At 51.7% G+C, this 19,864-nt stretch overlaps 1 protein-coding gene across 1 annotated transcript in view; it reads left to right on the top strand.

Annotated features, from left to right (window-relative positions):
- Positions 1–19,864, top strand: part of TECPR2 (tectonin beta-propeller repeat containing 2) — a 92,554-nt gene that overhangs the window by 35,171 nt on the left and 37,519 nt on the right. Inside the window, exons 9-15 of the mRNA XM_007953116.1 lie at positions 736–919; positions 2,616–2,789; positions 5,040–5,220; positions 6,576–6,717; positions 8,909–9,149; positions 12,489–12,578; positions 14,117–14,350. Of these exons, the coding sequence (XP_007951307.1) occupies positions 736–919; positions 2,616–2,789; positions 5,040–5,220; positions 6,576–6,717; positions 8,909–9,149; positions 12,489–12,578; positions 14,117–14,350 (1,246 nt within the window). The remainder of the gene's footprint in view (positions 1–735; positions 920–2,615; positions 2,790–5,039; positions 5,221–6,575; positions 6,718–8,908; positions 9,150–12,488; positions 12,579–14,116; positions 14,351–19,864) is intronic.

Genomic DNA, 19,864 nt, shown 5'->3' with positions numbered 1-19,864 from the left:
GCTGGAGCTGAGGTTCTAGGTCAGAAATTTAGGTGGGAGGATGCTGGGCCTTTGAAAGGCCGGCATCAGATCCTCCTCCCTCCACCCCTCGGGTAGCAACACCAAGAGTCGATGAGAGCTTTGTCAGCGGTAGATAAGGCTCCATGGAGAGCAGGGCCAGGTAGAGCAGGGCTGGGCACTGTTCTCTTTGCAGAGGCAGCCTCTGTAGCGGGTGTTTGTACGGATACACTGATTTCCTCTGCACTTTCAGAACGTGATTTAAGGGTAAGACTTTATTTAGCTTCAAGTGTTACAGAGTCCCAGCTGCACAATTCCAGCAGGCAGGGTGTCCCGGCCCAGCCTCCGCACGACGCACCATGTGTCCCATGATGTGAACGGTGCTGGAAGAAAGAGCAGTGCCACTGCTAACGCAGCTGCGCGTGTTAAACTCACAGGCCATCGGGGTGCTTGCAGACGGTTAAGAACACACTTCCTGGTGTAAGTGGGGGAGTAGCCCTGGACTAGAACCAGGGCCCCCTCAGTGGATTTTGATGACCTGGTGCAGACGTTAGGAAGTTATCTGTAACACAAGAAAGTGTTCGTTACCCAGGGACATTACGGGGGTCCTCAGTGGGATGATAGCTCCTATGTCCGGATGTCTGCAGTAGACTCAACCCGAGAGGCGGCAGGGTGCTCTGCCTGCTGATCGAGGGCAGCCCAGCCTCTGCCACAGCCCTCACTGGCTCTGTCCTTCAGTTTGCAGAGAGCTGGATGGGCTACTCTGGCCCCGGCTATGGCATCCTCAGCCTGGCGGTCTCCGAGAAGTACCTCTGGTGCCTGGACTACAAAGGTGGCCTGTTCTGTAGCGCGCTGCCTGGCGCCGGGCTGCGGTGGCAGAAGTTCGAAGACGCCGTCCAGCAGGTGGCAGTCTCGCCTTCAGGTTCGTGTCCTGACGCCCAGCCCAGGCTTCTCTGGCCCCCAGCTCCAGAACAGCTTGCGCAGGGCTCCCCCACCCGTAACCGCCCTCATCACCCTCCACGGACCAGGGAACCATGCATCTCACCTCACTTGACATCAGTTCACAAGTAGTGTAAACCAATGTCCAGTGGGAGGATTTTATGAATTGCCATGGTAACACATGAAAACGTTTTTGTAAAACTCCAGATAGTTCCAATTGTATTTTTGTTTTGAGGGGTATTAGTACACCAACCCCTTGTAAATAAAATGTGTTTCAGTTTCTCAGTGTGGCCTTAAAGCAGCTCCAGTCAGGAAGACTGGCCTGTACTGTCAGGCATGTCCGTGTGGCTGGGCCTCTCCGTCAGAGAATCTTTTTTAACAAGCTCTGTGCTTTGGGTGCACAGTCCGCTCTTGCCTGCCATCAGCAGGCCCAGTCTGGTGAGTTGGAGCAGAAGTTTCTTGAAGCACGCCCTACAAGGCTGACGCCTTTCTCCTTCCTCTTAATGCTGGCTGCTTCTCCTGTTCTAAAAGGGGGAACAGTGGGGGGGTGGTGTTATGCCTCTGCAGTGGCCCACTCCATTGGTTAGGATGTGGGAAGGACGGCGGACTTGAAGATCCGCAGTGCTTTGTGGTGGGCGTGACGTTGACTAGTCCTCTGGACTTGTCTGTGCCTCAGGATGTCTCCTTCCCCTGCTCTTGGACTGTTGAAAGTTCCCCTTGTTCAGGGTGGCTTTGCTTGCTTTCTCACCCTGCTTGTTCGTGAAGTTGCTCTCAGCAGAGACTGCCTGAGATGAGGGCCTCACTGTGAGCTGGGGTGACAGCTGCCTGATGCTCTCTCCCTGGCTTTTTAGAAACTTGGCCTCTTTCCAGATTCTGTCGATGACTTTGTTTCCTAATCACCAAGTCCCTCCTTGCTCCCGGAGCAGCTCCATCTCTAGCTGGTGGGGTTACTCAGCTGAGCCCCTCTCAGAGCCCCCAGCCCTCATGTGCTGGCTCAGGGCAGCTGTAGGCTCTGGCACTGGGCCTCTGGGCTCCTCAGCTGCTCAGAGCAGACCTTCCAGCTGACGGAGCTGCCCTCATGGTGACCTCTGACGGCACCCTGCTCTGTCCTGCCTTGACTTGTGCCAGCCTCCGTCAGCAGCATCGTTCCTGCCTCCACATCGGTTTATCAAAGTCTCTTTCCAAGTGGGAGTGGGGAGGCCCTGTGGCTCACGCAAGCTGCTTCAGGGGCACCCTCTTCCTTTGCAGCTCTGTCGGCATCTTCTGGCCTCTCTCAGGCGCTGGTCCTCCTGCCTAGGATGCATCTCTGGGGGCTCATCTCCCAGACCCGGTGCTGTTGTCAGCAGTGCTACACTTCTGGGTAGCAACGGCTGGTGCACCCGGCCCTGTGGACTGTGGTCCAGTCTCACCGCCCACCTTCACATTAACCCTGCAAGGGAGAGATTATCCCCTTTTGACAGACTAGGAAATGAGCCTTGGAGACATTAGATAGGATGCTGTCCAAGGCCTCACAGGTCATGGGCAGCAGCCAGTGGGGCGGCTTTTCCCCTGTGACCGTGAGTCTGCTGTGTAGAGTTGGTGCCGTGGGCTGTGTTCAGGAGTGTCTCTCCCCACAGAGCCCAGAGTGATAATGCTCAGTGCTGACTGGGTGACAAACAGAAGTGTCTGCTTTGCTGCAGGGGCTCTTCTCTGGAAGATTGAACAAAAGTCCAACCGCGCATTTGCTTGTGGAAAAGTGACCATCAAGGGAAGGCGGCACTGGTATGAAGCTCTGCCCCAGACGGTGTTTGTAGCATTGAGCGATGACACGGCCTGGATCGTCAGGACAAATGGAGATCTGTACCTGCAGACAGGTGAGTGTGGGAGTGGCTTCCCTGCAGACAGGTACGTGAAAGTGGGCCCGTCAGTTCTGGTCTCATTGCTTCTTAACTGCCCACTGCTTTGGTGTGAATTGCGTGGTACAGTCTCAGTGATGAGAGAGAGACTAAAAATGAGTTTTTATTAAAACACTCTGGAAAAAGAGTATATACCACTTGGAATTTACTAACAGTTTCCTGCCACTGCCACAAATTCAACCCAGGACAAATTTGGGGTGAGAATGAATAGAACGGCTTGGTGAGTACAGGAACAGGGTCCTGTCCCCTGGCTAACCAGCCGCAGCGTGCTCTCCTGCAGCGCGAGATCTTGAAGAGAGAATACGGAGCAATAAGGAAATGAGGCTTGGAGACACTGAGTAGTCAGTCTCCCCCTGAAAGCTCAAGTGATGGGAGTTTGCATCCGACTCAGAGCCCAGCTTCTGTGACTTACATGTGGGTCAGAAAACAAGGAAAAATTATTTACTCTAAATAGCAGTTCACCTTATCCTAGGAAACTGCCCTGGGGGAGACTGTTAGCTGCCAGGAGAGGCACAGCGGGACTTGTTTATTAAAATAAACTGTCATGAGAATCCGTGTGTATGCGCTGTCAGGAAAGTGGGAAGCGATCTTCCAAAGCAGCGTGACTTGTCAGTCAGGGAGGAGCAGGGCAGACGCTCCTGTTTGCTTGTCAAGAGGCCAGGTCGGATTTGGGTAAGGCTCGATCACGTAACCATTCAGTAGTGCTCATTCCAGGGCATGTTCTGACCTCTGTTATGTTTGGGCGGTGTGGGTGACTCCCTGAGAATGAGGGACTTGTGTATCACGTCTGCCCCAGGCAGGGATGCTGCCCTCGGGCCCTGCTGGACGGCCTCATCAGGTGTGGGGTCCCAGGTCTGCCCTGGTCTCTGCAGCAAGTTCTGCATCTCCCATTGGGTCGCTCTGTGAAGGCACACACACAGGTCTTCCGCTCTCCTTCCGCTGCCGGGAGCATTGGAGTTTTGCTCATGGGAAGATGGGATGCTCCTGGCCTGGGGGTGAGGAGTGGCCAACCTCCTAGCTACCAGTTGTTGTTGTTTGTTGTCGAGTCCGGCCCTGACTCATAGCGACCCCTCCTTGGGTTTCCGAGGCAGTATCACTACGGAAGTAGGATTGCCCAACCTTCCTTCCGAGGAGTGGCTGGTGGGTTTGAACCGCCAGCCTTCTGGTTAGCAGTCAAGTGCTTTAGCCACTATGCTACCGGAGCTCCTTCCTAACCAGTAGTGCTGTCAAAGTCGCTGGGCCACATGGTCTCGGGGAAGTCCAGCCCCACCAGACCTCCTAGATTACAGTCTCTGGGGATTGACCTAGAACATGGATTTCTAACAAGTCCCACAAGGATTCCACCTGGTTGGGGTGGGGACTGTGAGTCCATAGGGTGCTGTTAGGATTCACTAGGGATGGATGTGAGTGAGAAGACCTAAGTGCAGGCGGAGGCAGGGGGACTAGGGTTTTGGTTCTGGGTGTTGGCCAGCTCCCCTGAGCATGGCCTGGGGTGCAGGTAGCAGCACCTGACGGAGAGGCCGGAGGCGGAGGAGGAGGGGAAGCCCTGGCCAGCAGCTCTCGTTTTTCAGGCATTCATTTTAGTGGTGGTGTTTTCCCTGTCTACACACACCAGGTCAAAGCTGAGGGACAGGAAGCTGCTCTGCAGAGAGTGGACGGAGGCCCCGAAGGCCACAGTCAACCAGGGCAGGAGGCAGCTGTATGGCGGCCCGCGCTAAAGGCTGCCCCCGCCCTGCCCTCTGGCTCCGAGAGGGCCTCTCTCCCACTCTGCGCTCAGCTGCCTCTCAGGACTTCCTCAGCTGCTTCTCGATAGCAGAGAATTCCAAATCGTCACTCTCTTAGTTTTCAAACAGCACCGGAAAGCGTGTCAGGGAGATGTTAGGGCTTAGATGATGTAACTGCTTTACGTTGACCAGACTTTCAGAAGTACTTACTGTGAAAGAAAACAGCAAGATACCGAGAGAGAGAAGTAATTGCACTTGACTGCTAACCAGAAGGCTGGTGGTTCAATCCCACCAGCCACTCCTTGGAAGGAAGGTTGGGCAATCCTACTTCCGTAGTGATACTGCCTCGGAAACCCAAGGAGGCGTCGCTATGAGTCGGGGCCGACTCGACGGCAAATAACAACAACAACAAGAATGAGGTATGCAGTCCTGACTCTGTCCTCATTGTCTTTGGGGTCTCCTTGTCCATCTCTCTCCCTGGCAGGCCTCAGTGTGGACCGCCCATGTGCCAGGGCCGTGAAGGTCGACTGCCCATACCCACTGTCCCAGATCGCAGCCCGCAACAACGTGGTGTGGGCGCTGACGGAGCAGCGGGCCCTGCTGTACCGAGAAGGCGTGAGCAGCTTCTGCCCCGAAGGCGAGCAGTGGAAGTGCGACATCATCAGGTATATCGTCCAACAGGCCAAGCCACCTTTCAGCTGTTTGTCGGCCTGACTCTCAGCTGTTTGTCGGCCTGACTCGCAGAGAGCCTTTCCAGGAAAGCTGGTCCCTGGAGGTTTCCGTGGGAGTTGTTAAGCATCTGGGACGAGGCACTCCCGTGCCCTTCTTGGCCCAGGCAGCCTGGACAGGGGCTCAGTTAGAAGCCGTGCCACGCAGGCAGGCCTCTGGCGGCCCTGTGTCTCCTAACCACCGCTCTATCCAGAGCTGGCCCGTCAGCGTTTTCTGCTCAGAATCCAGGATGGTTCGAGACCAGATATTTTTCTTTATTTTCATCTAATCAATTGAAATTGAGTGTATTTATCTGGTTACTAGTGCCTAAGGCATTTGACTGCTGACCACAGGGCTGGCAGTTCAAACCCACCAGCCATTCCTCAGGAGGAAGACTGGGCGATCTATTTCCATAGTAATACCACCTCGGCAATCCAAGGAGGGATCACTATGAGTCGGATCCGACTCAAAGACAGTGAATTTTTTGGTTTTAACATTCAAGGTTTTAGTTACAGAATTGTCAAATGCATTTATTAATGTGCAAGTATTAATTGTCCTTAGAATAATTAGACGAAGACATTCTTGGTTTGAACATAGCAGCCCAGGAAGCCATAGGTGTGTACCAGGAGCCCCTGGGTAGTGCAGATGGTGGACACATGTGGCTCCCGATTGAAAGGTGGAGGTGCAAGTCCTCCCAGGGGCAACTGGGAAGAAAGGCCTGGCAATCTGCTCTTGAAAACCCAGCCACTGGGGAGCCCCGTCCCCCACGAGGCACACGGCGTGGCCAAGTCGGAGTGGGCTGGATGGCATCCGGCATTTGGGTTTGATTGTGTGGCAGGACTCTGCTGCGGGCACAGAGATGGCTAAGATATGGCCGCACCCTCAAGGCACTCCTAGGCCAGCGGGGGGACATCCATGTAGCTGGTATAGATGGTCCTGAGTGTGAGGGGACACGTGACACCAAGGGCTGCCAGCTACCTACAGGGGGTGGGAAGACAGCACACAGCATGGCTTGTAGCTGAGGCTGGAGGTTCGAGGATGTCCCCAGATGGACAGGGTGGGACAGGGCCTTCCCAGCTGAGAGAGCAGCATCTTTCAAGGTCAGCTGCAGAAGGCTGGCACGATGAGGCGTCCCAGGGTATCCACGTGGTGAGGGAACAGAGAGAGCTCAGGCCTCAGCTACTTACCGCGCCCACACGCCCCTTCTTAGGTCATTTTCTCCAGCAGCATTCCCTACCACTCTGCAAGTCTTTCAGAAGCTACTGCACACTCAGTGGGCTGCTGACTCACGAGCTCTCCTTCTCCCTCGCAGCGAGAGGCAGGCGCTCGAGCCTGTCTGCATCACCCTCGGGGACCAGCAGACGCTCTGGGCCCTGGATACCCGAGGAAACCTGTGGTTCAGAACAGGCGTGCTTTCCAAGAAGCCGCAAGGAGATGACAACCATTGGTGGCAAGTAGGCATTCTGCTCGGCATGTCCGGGGGTCTCGCTGCGTCGGGCGTGCGACCCCCAGCCCCTCTCTGAGGAGATCAGAGAGGTCAGGTTAAAGGATGCTATTCTATCTTGCTGACTGGTGGGTTTGACGTGGCTGTCCGTGAGAAACACCAGGGCTTTTCATCACAGCCCCTCTGTACTTAAAGAAAGCAGGCCTTGTTTTGGGTGACGTGTAGAAGTTTATCATTAGATGCTAAATAAACCCAGTGACATCCATCTGAAGACCTGGGTAATTACGAAGGTTAATTCTGAACAAATGGGCTGAGCAAACAGACTAGACAATAGGTTTGAAAATCCCAACCCACAATTAAAATTCACACTTGTTCAAAAGCCCTCAAGTAAATGGTTTCCACAGAGAAAGATGTTTTCCCAGGTGCTCCCAGAATGGGGAACAGTTTGAGAGAAAGGAGGGTGTGGTCAACTAACCTCGTGTGGCTGGGCCCCATGGAGCAACTGGCCTGCATCTCTGGAGGAGCGTGTGTTCACACCTCTTTGCTCCCCTGTCCCCACAGTGGTGGGCATGGGCTGCGGCAGCCCTGAAATACACAGTGGGCCGAGAGCGCTCACCATCGCTGGCTGAGGCTGTGTCATCCCTCAGACGTGCCGTGAGGAGGCAGGTCTTCCACAGAGACAAGAACTCGGGAAACAACGGGTGTCTGCTCCGTAATGAATATGTATGCTCTACCTGTGTCACTAACTTGTCATGCTAGATGATCCTGGAAGAGCTCATGTAAATGACTGTTTTTAGAACCGTTTGTATGTGTGCGTGTATGTGTGTATACGCACGTGTATATGCAATCTACTAACCTGTTTTTAAGTAGGTTAAAGCAAGTCGGATGTCATGTTATCATAATATTCAGGACGTTACTTCAGAGAAATCGAATTGAAAAGAGTCTTTAGGAGCAGATGACCCTCATTACTGGACTTGAGTTCTCTGTCAGGCTGTGTGGCCAGTTTGATCTTTCTGTAAATTTGTGTCCTGCTTATCTGCAAACCTTAGATGCTGGGACCTGATCTGTTACAGGTTTTCGGGGTGGCCTTGGCAGGGTCCCTCCCTTCTGGGCTGAACAGGAGGGACAAGCTAGTCACCGGTCAGACGCTCGGCTCCGTGCTGAGGATGTGGGCACACGCTCTCGGGCAGCCCAGGAAGCACGGAGCCCCCTGAGCTACCACACAGAGCAGAGCCAGCACATGCTGAGGCCCCAGACCCCGCTAGTCTCCAGGGACAGCAGCAGTCTGGCACTCCGTGGGTGGTCTGTGGGGACCGGCCAGCCAGGTGTGCTGTGAGCTCTTGGGGGGCATGAGCCGGGCCACAGGCTCCATGGCGGAGCCCGGCCTGCACCTTCATGAGGGTTGTGTCCACAGTTGGGAAGGAGTTGTACATCACTTGTACGCGATTTGTGCAGGTAATAAAGCACTTGTTTTTATCATAAATTAAATTCCCTACGATAAATGGTGTCACTCCTGCTCCACGTTTTCTCATGTACACCCCAAGAGTGTGGCCTGCATGAGGCAGTTGTGGGGACCAGGGTCTGTGCTCTGTGATCAGCCTCTAGGGGGCCACGTGAGGCAAAGGAGGGAAAGCCACACGGAGTTAGAACTTCCTGGTGGCAGTGCTGCCCGGCCGGGAGAGGCCCTCAGAGGCCCCGGACGAGGCTGGTGGGCTCTGTTGGCGTCATTAGTGGTCAGCCTGGCTTGGGTCCCAGATCATTTGCCCACCTTGCGTACAGTGCCCCGCACTACTGTCCCGTAGACACACCTCAGTGTCAAAGCAGAGCTTTCCTTTCTCACTCTTAGAATGAAGGTGCCGTGGGAGGCACTGGTATGTCCTCACAGCCTAGTGCACATGTTCTGTGTAACAGAACAGTGGACAAGTGGAAAGGGAACGTGTCCTCCCATGCCTTTAAACTGGACTCTTAGCAGTAATGACAGTTGGCAGCACAAGGGGGTCCTGGTGAACTTGACCTTACACACGTGTGTACAAATGCATGTGTTTGTGTGTACAAATGCTCACGCAAGTGTTGGGGCATCTGGTCGTCCGTGACTGGACATTCAGGAGTGTGCGTGTGACCGGAACCTGCCCCGAGGTGGTCGGCTCCCAGGAGTTGCGTGTGCTGGCACTTAGAGCTGCTCTCTGTTCCTCCCCATCCAGGTGAGCATCACAGACTACGTGGTGTTTGACCAGGGCAGCCTGTTCCAGACAATAATCCACGCCACGCACTCGGTGGCCACAGCGGCTCAGGTGCCAGTCGAGAAGGTGGCAGACAAGCTGCGCATGGCATTCTGGTCTCAGCAGCTCCAGTGCCAGCCCAGCCTCCTGGGCGTCAACACCTGCGGTGTCTGGCTCTCCTCGGGCAGGAACGAGCTCCACGTCGCCAAGGGCAGCCTCATAGGTGGGTGGGCCGTACTCCTACGCATGCTGCAGCTGGGGGCTGGGGGCTATGGCTGCGTTTCACATGGGGCTCTACAAGCCCACCCATAAGATGGTCTTGCCCCTGGGCTGGCCCCGTACCAGCAGGGTGCAGGTGGGAAGTAGTGGTAGCTACTATGCAGTTTAGGGGGGTTATTTCACTACTTTCTTCTTTTAGAGGAGACATTTCAGCTTCTATTTTAATTATTGTGATAAATAAAACCAAATCAAACTCACTGCCATCAAGTCAATTCCAACTCATAGCAACCCCCACTGGGTTTCCAAGGTGGTAAATCTTTACAGAAGTAGACTGCCCCATCTTCCTTCCATGGAGTGGCTGGTGGGTTTGAACTGCCAACCTTCTGGTAAACAGTCAAATACCTCAGGCACTATGCCACCAGAGCTCCTTTGTGATAACCATATAGGTAATCAGGTCCTTGTCGTTTAATCATTTCTGTTTTCTTTCTTCACTTCTAAGACTTGGGGGCCCAGAGTCTGGCGGGCTTGTGACCTGTTACCACTGGGAGCCCACTGTGGTATGGAAAGAGCAAATAAGCTCATTGTTAGGTTAATAGTCACACGATTAAATGAGAAGTGTCTTGTAAACCTACAGCTTTTACACCACCAGCCACTGGTGGCCACTCCCCGGAAGGAAGGAAGGTTGGGCAGTCTACTTCCTTAGTGATACCACCTTGGAAACCCAAGCAGGGGTCACTATGAGTCGAATCCCACTCGATGGCAGTGAGTTTGGTATTTTTTTCTTTAGTGAGGGAAGACTCCATTTCCTAAAGGAAAATTATTGCCACTGTTGCAAATGGAACTGAGCCCTGGGGGCACAGTGGTTAAAGCACTTGGCTGCAAACCTACAGATCCGTGGTTGGAACCCACCAGCCGCTCCATGGGAGAAAGATGTGGCAGTCTGCTTCCGTAAAGATTATAGCCTTGGAAACCCTCTGGGGCAGTTCTCCTCTGTCATAAAGGGTCACCATGAGTCAGAATCGAGTTGCCAGCAACAGGTTTTTTGGATTTCGTTGAACACTCAGAGGTTCCACACAGATCTGCGGCAAGGTGCAGACTCACAAGGGTGGGGCTCCGTTTCTGTGACTGAATCCTCAGCTCTTTCCTCCCTTGTGAGCCTCCCCTAACCCTGGAAAGACTAGCTCTGCAAGCTGGCACCGGGGAGAAAAGGAAGGTGGGCTGTCACTCCCCTGCTCCTGTCTCTTAGTTTAAGGACACTCTGGAATTCACTAGAAACCTGTGCAAGACTTTTAGCTGATTTTTAGGTTCTTATCAGCAGGAGAAAGAGAAGGCAGAAATCTGTGCATGCAAGTAAAATCTTATGGAAGATAATTCAAAAACGGTTGCAGCAGTATATTGACAGAGAACTTCCAGAGGTGCAAGCTGGATTCAGAAGAAGACATGGAACGAGGGATATCATTGCTGCTGTCAGATGTATCGTGGCTCAAAGCAAAGAATACCAGAAGAATGTTTACTTGTGTTTTATTGACTATGCAAAAGCATTTGGTTGTACGGATCATAACAAATTGTGGATAACATTGAGAAGAATGGGAATTCCAGAACACTTAATTGTACTCATGAGGAACCTGTACATAGACGAGGAGGCTGTCATTCTAACAGAACAAGGGGACACTGCATGGTTTAAAATCAAGAAGGGAGTGAGTCAGGGTTGTATCCTTTCACCGTACTTATTCAGTCTATATGCTGAGCAAATACTCTAAGAAGCTGGACTATATGAAGAAGAACGTGGCATCAGGATTGGAGGAAGAATCATTAACAACCTGTGATAATGCAATTTTGCTTGCTGAAAGTGAGGATGACTTGAAGCACTTACTGATGAAGATTGAATAATATATTTTGCAGTATGGATTACATCTCAATATAAAGAAAACAAAAACTCCTCACAATGGACCTATAAGCAGCATCATGATAAATGGAGAAAAGATTGAAGTTGTCAAAGACTTCACATTGCTTGACTCTACAATCAACACCAATGGAAGCAGCAGTCAGGACATCAGATGATGTATAGCACTGGGCAAGTCTGCTGCAAAGGACCTCTTTCAAGTGCTGAGGAGCAAAGATGTCTCCTTGAGGACTAAGGTGTGCCTGACACAAGCCATGATGTTTTCAATCACCTCATATGCATGTGAGAGCTTGACAGTGAATAAGGAAGACTGAAGAAGAGTTGATGCTTTTAAGTTGTAGTGTTAGTGAAGAATGCTGAAAGTACCATGGACTGCTAAAAGAACTAACAGATCTGTCCTGGAAGAATAGTAGCTGGAATGGTCCTTGGAAGTGAGAATGGCCAGACTTCATCTCTACTTTAGTCATGTTGTCAGAAGGGACCATTCCCTGGAGAAGGATGTCATGCTTGGTAAGGTGGAGGGGCTATGAAAGAGAAGCCCTCAACGAGATGGATTGGCACAGTGGCTGCAGCGATGGGCTCAGGTATAGCAGGGCTCATGGAGCTGGTGTGGGACTGAGTGGTGTTTCATTCTGCTGTGCACAGGGTTGCTGTGAGTCAGAGACAACTCGATGGCACCTAACAACAATAATAAAGAATTTACTGCACCCACTGCCATCGAGTCGATTCTGACTCACAGCAACCCTGTTACAGGATGGAAGGAACTCTGGTGGCATAGTGCTTAAGGCATCTGACTGCTAACCAGAAGGTTGGTGGTTCAAACCCACCAGCCGCTCCATGGAAGGAAGGCTGGGCAGTCTACTTCTATAAAGATTTAACCACCTGGAAACCCAAACAGGGTTACGGTGAGTCAGGATCAACTCAACAGCAGTGAGTTTTTGGTTTTTTTTTTTGGATGGAGCAGAACTGTGCTGTGGGTTCTGAGAGCCATCGGTCTTTACAGAAGCAGACTGCCTCATCTTTCTCCCACTGACTCTCTTACAGTTTCAAACTACTGGTCTTTTGGTTAGCATCCAAGTGCCTTAGCCACCACACCATCAGAGGTCCTTAGAATTTGCTGTAAGGTGTATAAATAGTTTACACTTTGCTATTAACCAAAAGATTGGTGGTTTGAATCCATTTAAGACAAAATGAAGAAGAAAGACCTGGCAGTCTGCTTCTATGAAGATTACAGTCAAGAAAACCCTGAGGAGCCGTTCTGTTCTGTAACTTGGAGTTGCTCTGAGTTGGAGTCCAGCTAAAGGCAATACTTGGGATTTTTACAAAACTTGCTATAAGAGGTTCTGAGGGCCGCTATTATCTAGAACTAAAGCTCTGAAGTTTTGTTATGTTTTGTTTTTTTCCTTTCTTTGACACATTCTCCCTATTTCTTCTTTCCAGGCACTTACTGGAATAATGTTGTTCCCCGTGGGACAGCTTCCGCAACAAAATGGGCCTTTGTGCTGGCCTCTGCAGCACCTTCAAAGGAAGGTTGGTCCATTTTAGCTTGGTGGGACATAAGGGGTGTGGGCCAGCAGCAGCGGTCGGGCATGCTGGTGATGGCATGGGCAGCTGCACAGGCCTCTGGGACAGAAGATGTGTTGTCGTGGGCAACCAGCCCTTGCTAGTTCAGCGTCGGCCTGACCCGTGGGCCCCAGCAGCTGCACCAAGAAGGGGTCAAGTGCCACAGGGCTGCCGGAGTCTCCGAGGGGCACCGTGTGGCTGACGGAGCCGTGGCAGTGGCTGCCAGCAGCACAGGCAGGACCAGGGCACGGCTGCCGGTGGGAACGTGGTTCCTCAGCACCTTCCCATCACTGCTCTGGATTCCGCTGTCACCTCCTAGCACCCCTTCTGGTTCACAGCCTTTGAGCAGCCAGAGTCCCAGTCCTGCCCCATCCATGCCCCATAAAGACACACCTTCTCCTGCAAGGAGTACCACTTCCTGACCCGCTGTTCGGTTAGAGGGCACAGCCCCTCACAGAGCTGCAGGCTCCCCCGTTAGCTGGGCCCTGTGTTCTCCTCCCAGGGCTGCACAGGGTTGGGGTGGGTCAGCTCAGGCCATTTTTCCACTTGGCCGTGGGAGCAAGCTATAGGACGTGCTCACCCCAGCTCACTCTGGTCGAGGTTCTGAAATCCAGAATGCTCTGAAAACCAGAAGTTCTTTCCTGGGTTTGGCACGGATTCATTTCGCAGCAACCCCTGACCTGGAGTGACTTGAGGCTTCTTCCAGTCTCTGTCGTTCATCGTGACTTCCCCACTGCACTGCTGGGAGACAAGTGTGATGTCCTCCAGTGGCCACGGCAGTGTACAGCACACCCAGTCAGGTCACAAGTTGTAGATCAGAGACTGTGGACGTATGTATTGTTTTATAACACAGGGTGGAACCTCCCCAAGGATTATGTGCATTTTAAACAATTGATTATACCCAAACCCAAACCAAACCCATTGCCATGGAGTTGATTCCAACGTTAGCAACCCTGCAGGACAGAGTAGAGCTGCCCTGTAGGGTTTCCAAGGTTGTAATCTTTGTGGAAGCAGGCTGCCACATCTTTGTGCCATGAGGCAGCTGGTGGATTTAAACCACTGACCTTTTTGTTAGCAGCCGAATGCTTTAACCACTGTGCCACCAGAGGTCCTTACATGACAGTGGAACAGACTCTTAGCAGCCCTATAGGACAGAGTAGAACTGCCCCATAGGGTTTCCAAGGCTGTAAATCTTGACGAAAGCAGACTGCCTCACTTTCTCCCGCGCAGTGGCTGATGGGTTCAAACCGCTGACCTTTGATAAGCAGCCCAGTGCCTTAACCACTGTGCCTCCAGAGCTCCTAAGCCAACACTTGTTTCTCGTTAGCTGGTGGGTCACCAGAGGTGCTCCCTCTGACTCCTCACTTCAAGCCCATGAACACTCGTCCTGTGGATGGAGGGAGGTGGGAGCAGGGCTGTGTTTGGGGCAAGGCCGGGGGTCCACCTGCTGGCCGAGGGGCCCTGTGTGCCGTGGGCATTGCGCTGACAGCCAGGCCTTTCCGCAGGAAGCTCCCTGTGGCTGTGCCAGAGCACCAAGGACCTGTGCCGCCTCAGCGCCCAGAGTGCCCAGTCCCGCCCCTCCACCGTGCAGCTGCCCCCCGACACTGAGATGAGGGCCTACGCTGCCTGCCAGGACGCACTGTGGGCGCTGGACAGCCTCGGCCGGGTGTTCATCAGGACGCTGTCCCGCAGCTGCCCCACAGGGATGCACTGGACTCGGCTGGACCTTTCCCAGCTAGGTATGGCTTCCCTGGGAGATGCTGGCGCCCACGTCTGCCTCTGCTGCTCCTCTGGGAGTTCTCACGTGGACCTCATGGAAGCTGCTGGGCTTTAAAAGAGGGGCTGTCTTCTGAGGAGTGGCTGTGCCTTGTCCTTGTGTTAGGCACTTTACTGTCCCATCCTGTTTGCCTGGAGTCAGCCTCCTACCTCATGACGCTTCTCTGCTGTGTCCCCGGTGCTGTGGTCTGACCACGTTGTTTCTGTGAAGTATCTGCACGTGTGGGTGCAGGGCTATGCAGGCAGACCGTGTGCTGGGCCCCATGCCCGGTGGGAAACAAACTGTCAGGGGAGGTTGGTGTGACGTGTGACTCCATTTATAGGCACTTGTGGGGTGTGCGTTCTGGTCCTATATTTGGCCTGTTACTGATAATCAGAACTGCCTAACACACGTGTACATGGCCCATGCTGTGACTCACCTCGTGGGAGGGCTCTCTGCTCAGCCCCTGGAGCAAGGCAGGGAGGGATGTGGGTTCTGGAAGCAGTTCAGAGGGCTAGTGTGGGGGCCTCTCTCCTGGTCAGCCCCATCTTGCTGTTACATCTGTTCTGACATTGGAAGCCCATCTTCCTGGTGAAGTAGGTGGCAGCAAGCAGGCCTTGGCCATGCATATGACCTGTGCAGCCTCGCAGGTGACCTTGACTTTGGATGGTGCCAGCCATCGTAAGGTCTGGAATGTTGCCAGTCTTCTCTGAACCACTGGCAGAACTTCCATGTCGAGGATTGCAGCTAAGTGTCAAGTCAGGAGCACAGTGTTGCTGTTGTTGTTGTTATGTGCCATCGAGTTGGGCCTGACTCATAGCGATCCCTCCTTGGGTTTCTGAGGCAGTATCACTATGGAAGTAGATTGCCCAACCTTCCTTCCCAGGAGTGGCTGGGGGTTTGAACCCCCAGCCTTCTGGTTAGTAGTCAAATGCCTTAGGCACTACGCCACCAGAGCTCCTAGGAGCATGGTTAGACCTTTAATTTCTTTTTATTGTACGTTTCTTTTGACAACAGAAACCTCTGACATTCTCAACTTCACTTTGGTGTACTTATTTTAAACAGATACTTAAGTCCTGCTGGTCCACAGCTCCATTTCCATCAGTCTTTTTTCAAATTTATTTCTCTTTTATTATTATTTTTTATTTTTTGCAGTGTTCCCTCCTCTCCCCTCCCACCCCTGGTAACCAACAAAGAAAGTTTCCTTCCATATATAAACCTTTCCTTGATTTTTTACAATAATGAACTAATGTATGTGTCCTGTGGTTGACTTACTTCACTCAGCATAGTGTCCTCCAAGTTCATCCACGTTATGCAGTATTTCGCAGATTCTGTATTATTCTTTAGGGTTGCATGGTATTCCATTGTGTGTATGAACCATAGTTTGATTATCCATTCTTCTGTTGATGGGCACCTAAGTGGTTTCCATCATGTAAATAGTGCTGTGAGGAGCACAGGTGTGCATGTATCTGTTCTTGTCCTGGCTCTTACCTCTTTAGGATATATACCTGTAACATTTCCATTGGTCTGGTCTTGACTTTTTTAAGACATAGCATCTCCTTCCTCTCTGCCCTGTGCAAACTAACAAGGTAACTGCTACTTTAAGATTAAGTAAAGGAATTCTTCAATTAAATGCCTGCCTAAATGTGCCAAATGTGAGTGACCAATATGGCAGCATTGAGGATGAGAAAGACATAGAGAGTTACATGGGCAGTACAGACAACAAATATGAACCCTTTTGCATATACAGTACTGAGTTGTCAGTGAAAGCAAACATGGGTATAGGGACGGATAGATAGGTGAACAAGCTAAACAATTAGGTATGTCTAAATGGGGAGTGTATCCAAGATCATATATAGGGTTGGCAGACAATGGGCCTATAAGTTCATGTGAATGATCAGAATTCCCAGGTGTATAGTAGAGCTGACAAGGGGCAAAGTTATGGTCATTGCTTGGTCACAGCCAGCTACCCAGAGGGACCTGTGGCTTGAGACCATAGTCGCAGGGGGCATCAAGCTCAACTGGCATAACATACTATACAAAACATTGTTCTACCTACTACTTTGGCGAGTAGCGACTGGGATCTTAAAAGCTAGGAAGCTGCCATCTAGATGCAACAACGGGTCTCTCCTCGTCAAGAAGAAAGAAGAAAACCAAAATTAATGGAAACAATCAGTCCTAGCGACTGGTACACCATCCGATCTGCAACCTATACAACTATGAGACCAGAAGAACTAGATGGTGCCCAGCTGCCACTGCCATCCACTTGGAAGGGATGTAGGAGATCCTGCATAGAGAGGGAGAACAATGTGGAAAAAAACTCAAAATCATTTGGAGGCAAAAAAAAAACAAGGTGGGGACCAGGTTTGCTGGTCCAATAGAGCCTGGTGTAACCACTGAGACTATGGCCCCTAGCTGCCCTTCAGGTCTGGAATTGAACCCACACCTGTGGTTTCCAGCCAAAGAAAGTACAGGCATGTGAGTTAAACATTTACCTCAAGTAGACACACGCCCTGGAGAGAACAATCATGGGAGAAGGAAGGGCTGCTTATGCACAGGGAAATAGCTCAGGGTACAGAAGAGTATGAAGGGATGGACACTGGGAGGAGGTAACTATGGGGAGGAAGTGGGAGGGGAGCTGTTGCATTATAAATTTGGTCAATGACATGAGACAAAGTATATGTGAACTGCTGTATGAAAAGTGAATTTACTTTGTAAATCTTCACCCAAATCCAAATAAAATTAAAAAAAAAAAAAAAATGCCTGCCTACCAACCCCAACTGTAGAGACTGAATATGGAATGTTGCAATGATTGATGACAATCCAAGATTTTGGAAAAAATTTGCATCGCTTAACAGATTTATAAATGCCTTCTAACATTTCCTTCCCCAGTGCACAGAAACACGTATTACATCAGGCTTTGGAATGTTTAGCAAACTAATGAGATTTACTTTTTCTGGTCACATGTTTAATGGAGAAATAGTCAGCATCCGTTTATGCTGGTCGGTAACAAACAGGATTATGGCATGCAGTAATTTGTGTGGAAAAGTGTTTTGTGGGTAGTAAAACCCCAGATCATTGCTGTTTTGTGGTTAGAAAATGAACATTTAAAAATCACCCTAAAGGGAAAATGTCTGCAAGTTGAATAGAGTAGTTCCAAACTTTTTTTTTTTTAATGGGAAGAAAAAAAACAGGGACAGATACGGATGTTGCAGCTGGGTCCTTGCAGGCTATGTCCGGCTGTCATAACAAGCCCCAGATCTCAAGGACTTAACCCAGTAACTGTTGCTGCCCTGCTTACCTCGGGCGGCGCTCTGTCTGTCTGCCAGCCTCTGGTCAGTGTCCACTAGAGCAGCTTTCTGGATCTGGGCCTCCACCACTGTGGTCACTGGGGCCCCTGCCAGCATTCTTAGGCTTCTTTTCAGAAGTGACAGGTCACTTGCGCTCTCGCCCACTGGCCTGCACGGGTCACGGGGCTCTGCAGACGCCAGGGAACATGTTAGGTGTTCTGTGGCACAGCTTGACCGTCTACTCTGAGGCGGTCTCAGAGACCCCACCAGGGAACGTGTTAGCTGTTCTGTGGCACGGCTTGACCGTCCACTCTAAGGCAGTCTCAGAAACCCCATGCATCAGGTGACCCGATGGAGACCCTTTGTGGGACCTTGAGGAAATTTGCTCCTGTGGCCTGTCCCTTCAGTTCACAGTAGGATGACTGGCACGTTGAAGGACACAGCCTCGCAGCCTATTGCAGCTGTCATGGTATGAACGCCCAGTTCCCTGGTGGGTTTTTGTAACCGGTGGCCCTGAGCATAATCAGCTGCCTCATGCACTTCCTTTCAGGGCAGGTTAGGCCTCCAATGGGGTATTTGTTTTTTGTTTCAATTAGCATTTGTTTCTCAGCCATTTCTGGAATTCGCTGCTGAAGGTAATTTATTTTGATGGTACAGATCTTTTCATATGCATTGGTGGGGTTCCACTCACTCAGAACCCCGGCTCACTCAGAACCCCGAGTCAGTCAGAACCCCAGCTCAGTCAGAACCCCGAGTCAGTCAGAACCCTGGGCTTAGGCCAGTTTGTAAAGATTAACTCACTGCCGTTGAGTCAGTCTGACTCATAGCGATCCCTCTTTGGGTTTCCGAGGCAGTATCTCTATGGAAGTAGATTGCCTGCCCTTCTTTCTGAGGAGTGGCTGGTGGGTTTGAACCGCCAGGCTTCTGGTCAGCAGTCAGGTGCCTTAGGCACTGCACTGAGGTGGCATTGGGACCAGCTTGTTTGTGAGGCGCTGGTGTCACAGCTGAGGCGCAGCAGAGTCCCAGGGCCACTGTGTCACCTGATGCCAGCGGCAGCTGTGAGAGGTGACTGGGAGCAGCTCCCGCCTGCCTCTGTGCAGGCGCTCAGACCCGCCTTGGGGTTGGCACCCTTCCACACACCTCCCCCAGTCGGCACCACAGCCAGCATGGCTGCAGCAGTTGACTGCTCCAAAGTCGGGGACCTGTCCGTTGCTCATCCAGCGGCACCGTTAGGGCAGGGAGAAAGCAAGCCAGACTGAGCCAGTGCGTGGCTGCTGGCAGGCTCAGCGCCAGGTCACGGAGCTCCTCAGTTCACTGACCCGAAGATAAGTTGTCCGGTTTTAGAAATGGGCAAAGGGCTGGGTCAGACAAGTCATGGAAGGTGGCCTGATGCCCTGTGGGCACATGAAGGACACTCTACCTGGTGAGCCCTGATGCGTCAGCCCAGGACTGCCCTGTGGAGGGTCTTCAGCGACTGCTTTGTAAGAAGCTGGTTATCAGGCTTTTCTTCCAAAGTGCCTCTGGGTGGACTTGCACCTGCAGCCTTGTGGTTAGCAGGCAAGCTTATTGCTTCTTTGCAGGGGTAGATGACCCATAAGCAGGTAAGCACAGGCTTACTTGGGCATACTTACTAACCTGTAGTAACACAGGTCACCTGGACTGTTTACTACAGATTAATAAGTAAGCACAAGTAAGCCTGTGCTTACTTTGCTTATTGGGTAACCCAAGAGAGTTTCCATCACCCAGAGGCCCCTGGGTGTAAAGTGTGTAAAACCTCAAAACCCACTGCCATCAAGTCGATTCCGACTCATAGCGACCCCTACGGGGTTTCCAAGGCAGTGAATCTTCATGGACTAGAGTGCCTCATCTCTTTTCCCACCAAGTGGCTGATAGGTTTGAGCCACCATTCTTCCGTTTAGCAGTCAGATGGCTCAGACACTGTGTCACCAGAGCTCTTTCACAGTGCGTATAGCAGAGTTACAGCAATTGCACAGCAGTTCTCGAGGCGAGAAATGAGGACAGCTGAACCTGCCCCATAACCACTGGCGGTCACCCTTGTTGCTAGGCAGACTGTTACCAAATGGAATTTCTTTTCTTTTTTTTATTGTGATTTGGATGAAGATTTACAGAGCAAATTCACTTTCCATACAACAGTTCACATATACTTTGTCTCATGTCATTGACCACAGTTTACCACAATGCAACAG

The sequence above is a fragment of the Orycteropus afer genome, unplaced genomic scaffold, assembly GCF_000298275.1.
Source record: "Orycteropus afer afer isolate SDZICR_OR568_19922 unplaced genomic scaffold, OryAfe1.0 scaffold00371, whole genome shotgun sequence".
Classification (NCBI taxonomy): domain Eukaryota; kingdom Metazoa; phylum Chordata; class Mammalia; order Tubulidentata; family Orycteropodidae; genus Orycteropus; species Orycteropus afer.
This window is presented reverse-complemented; position numbering and strand designations above follow the sequence as displayed.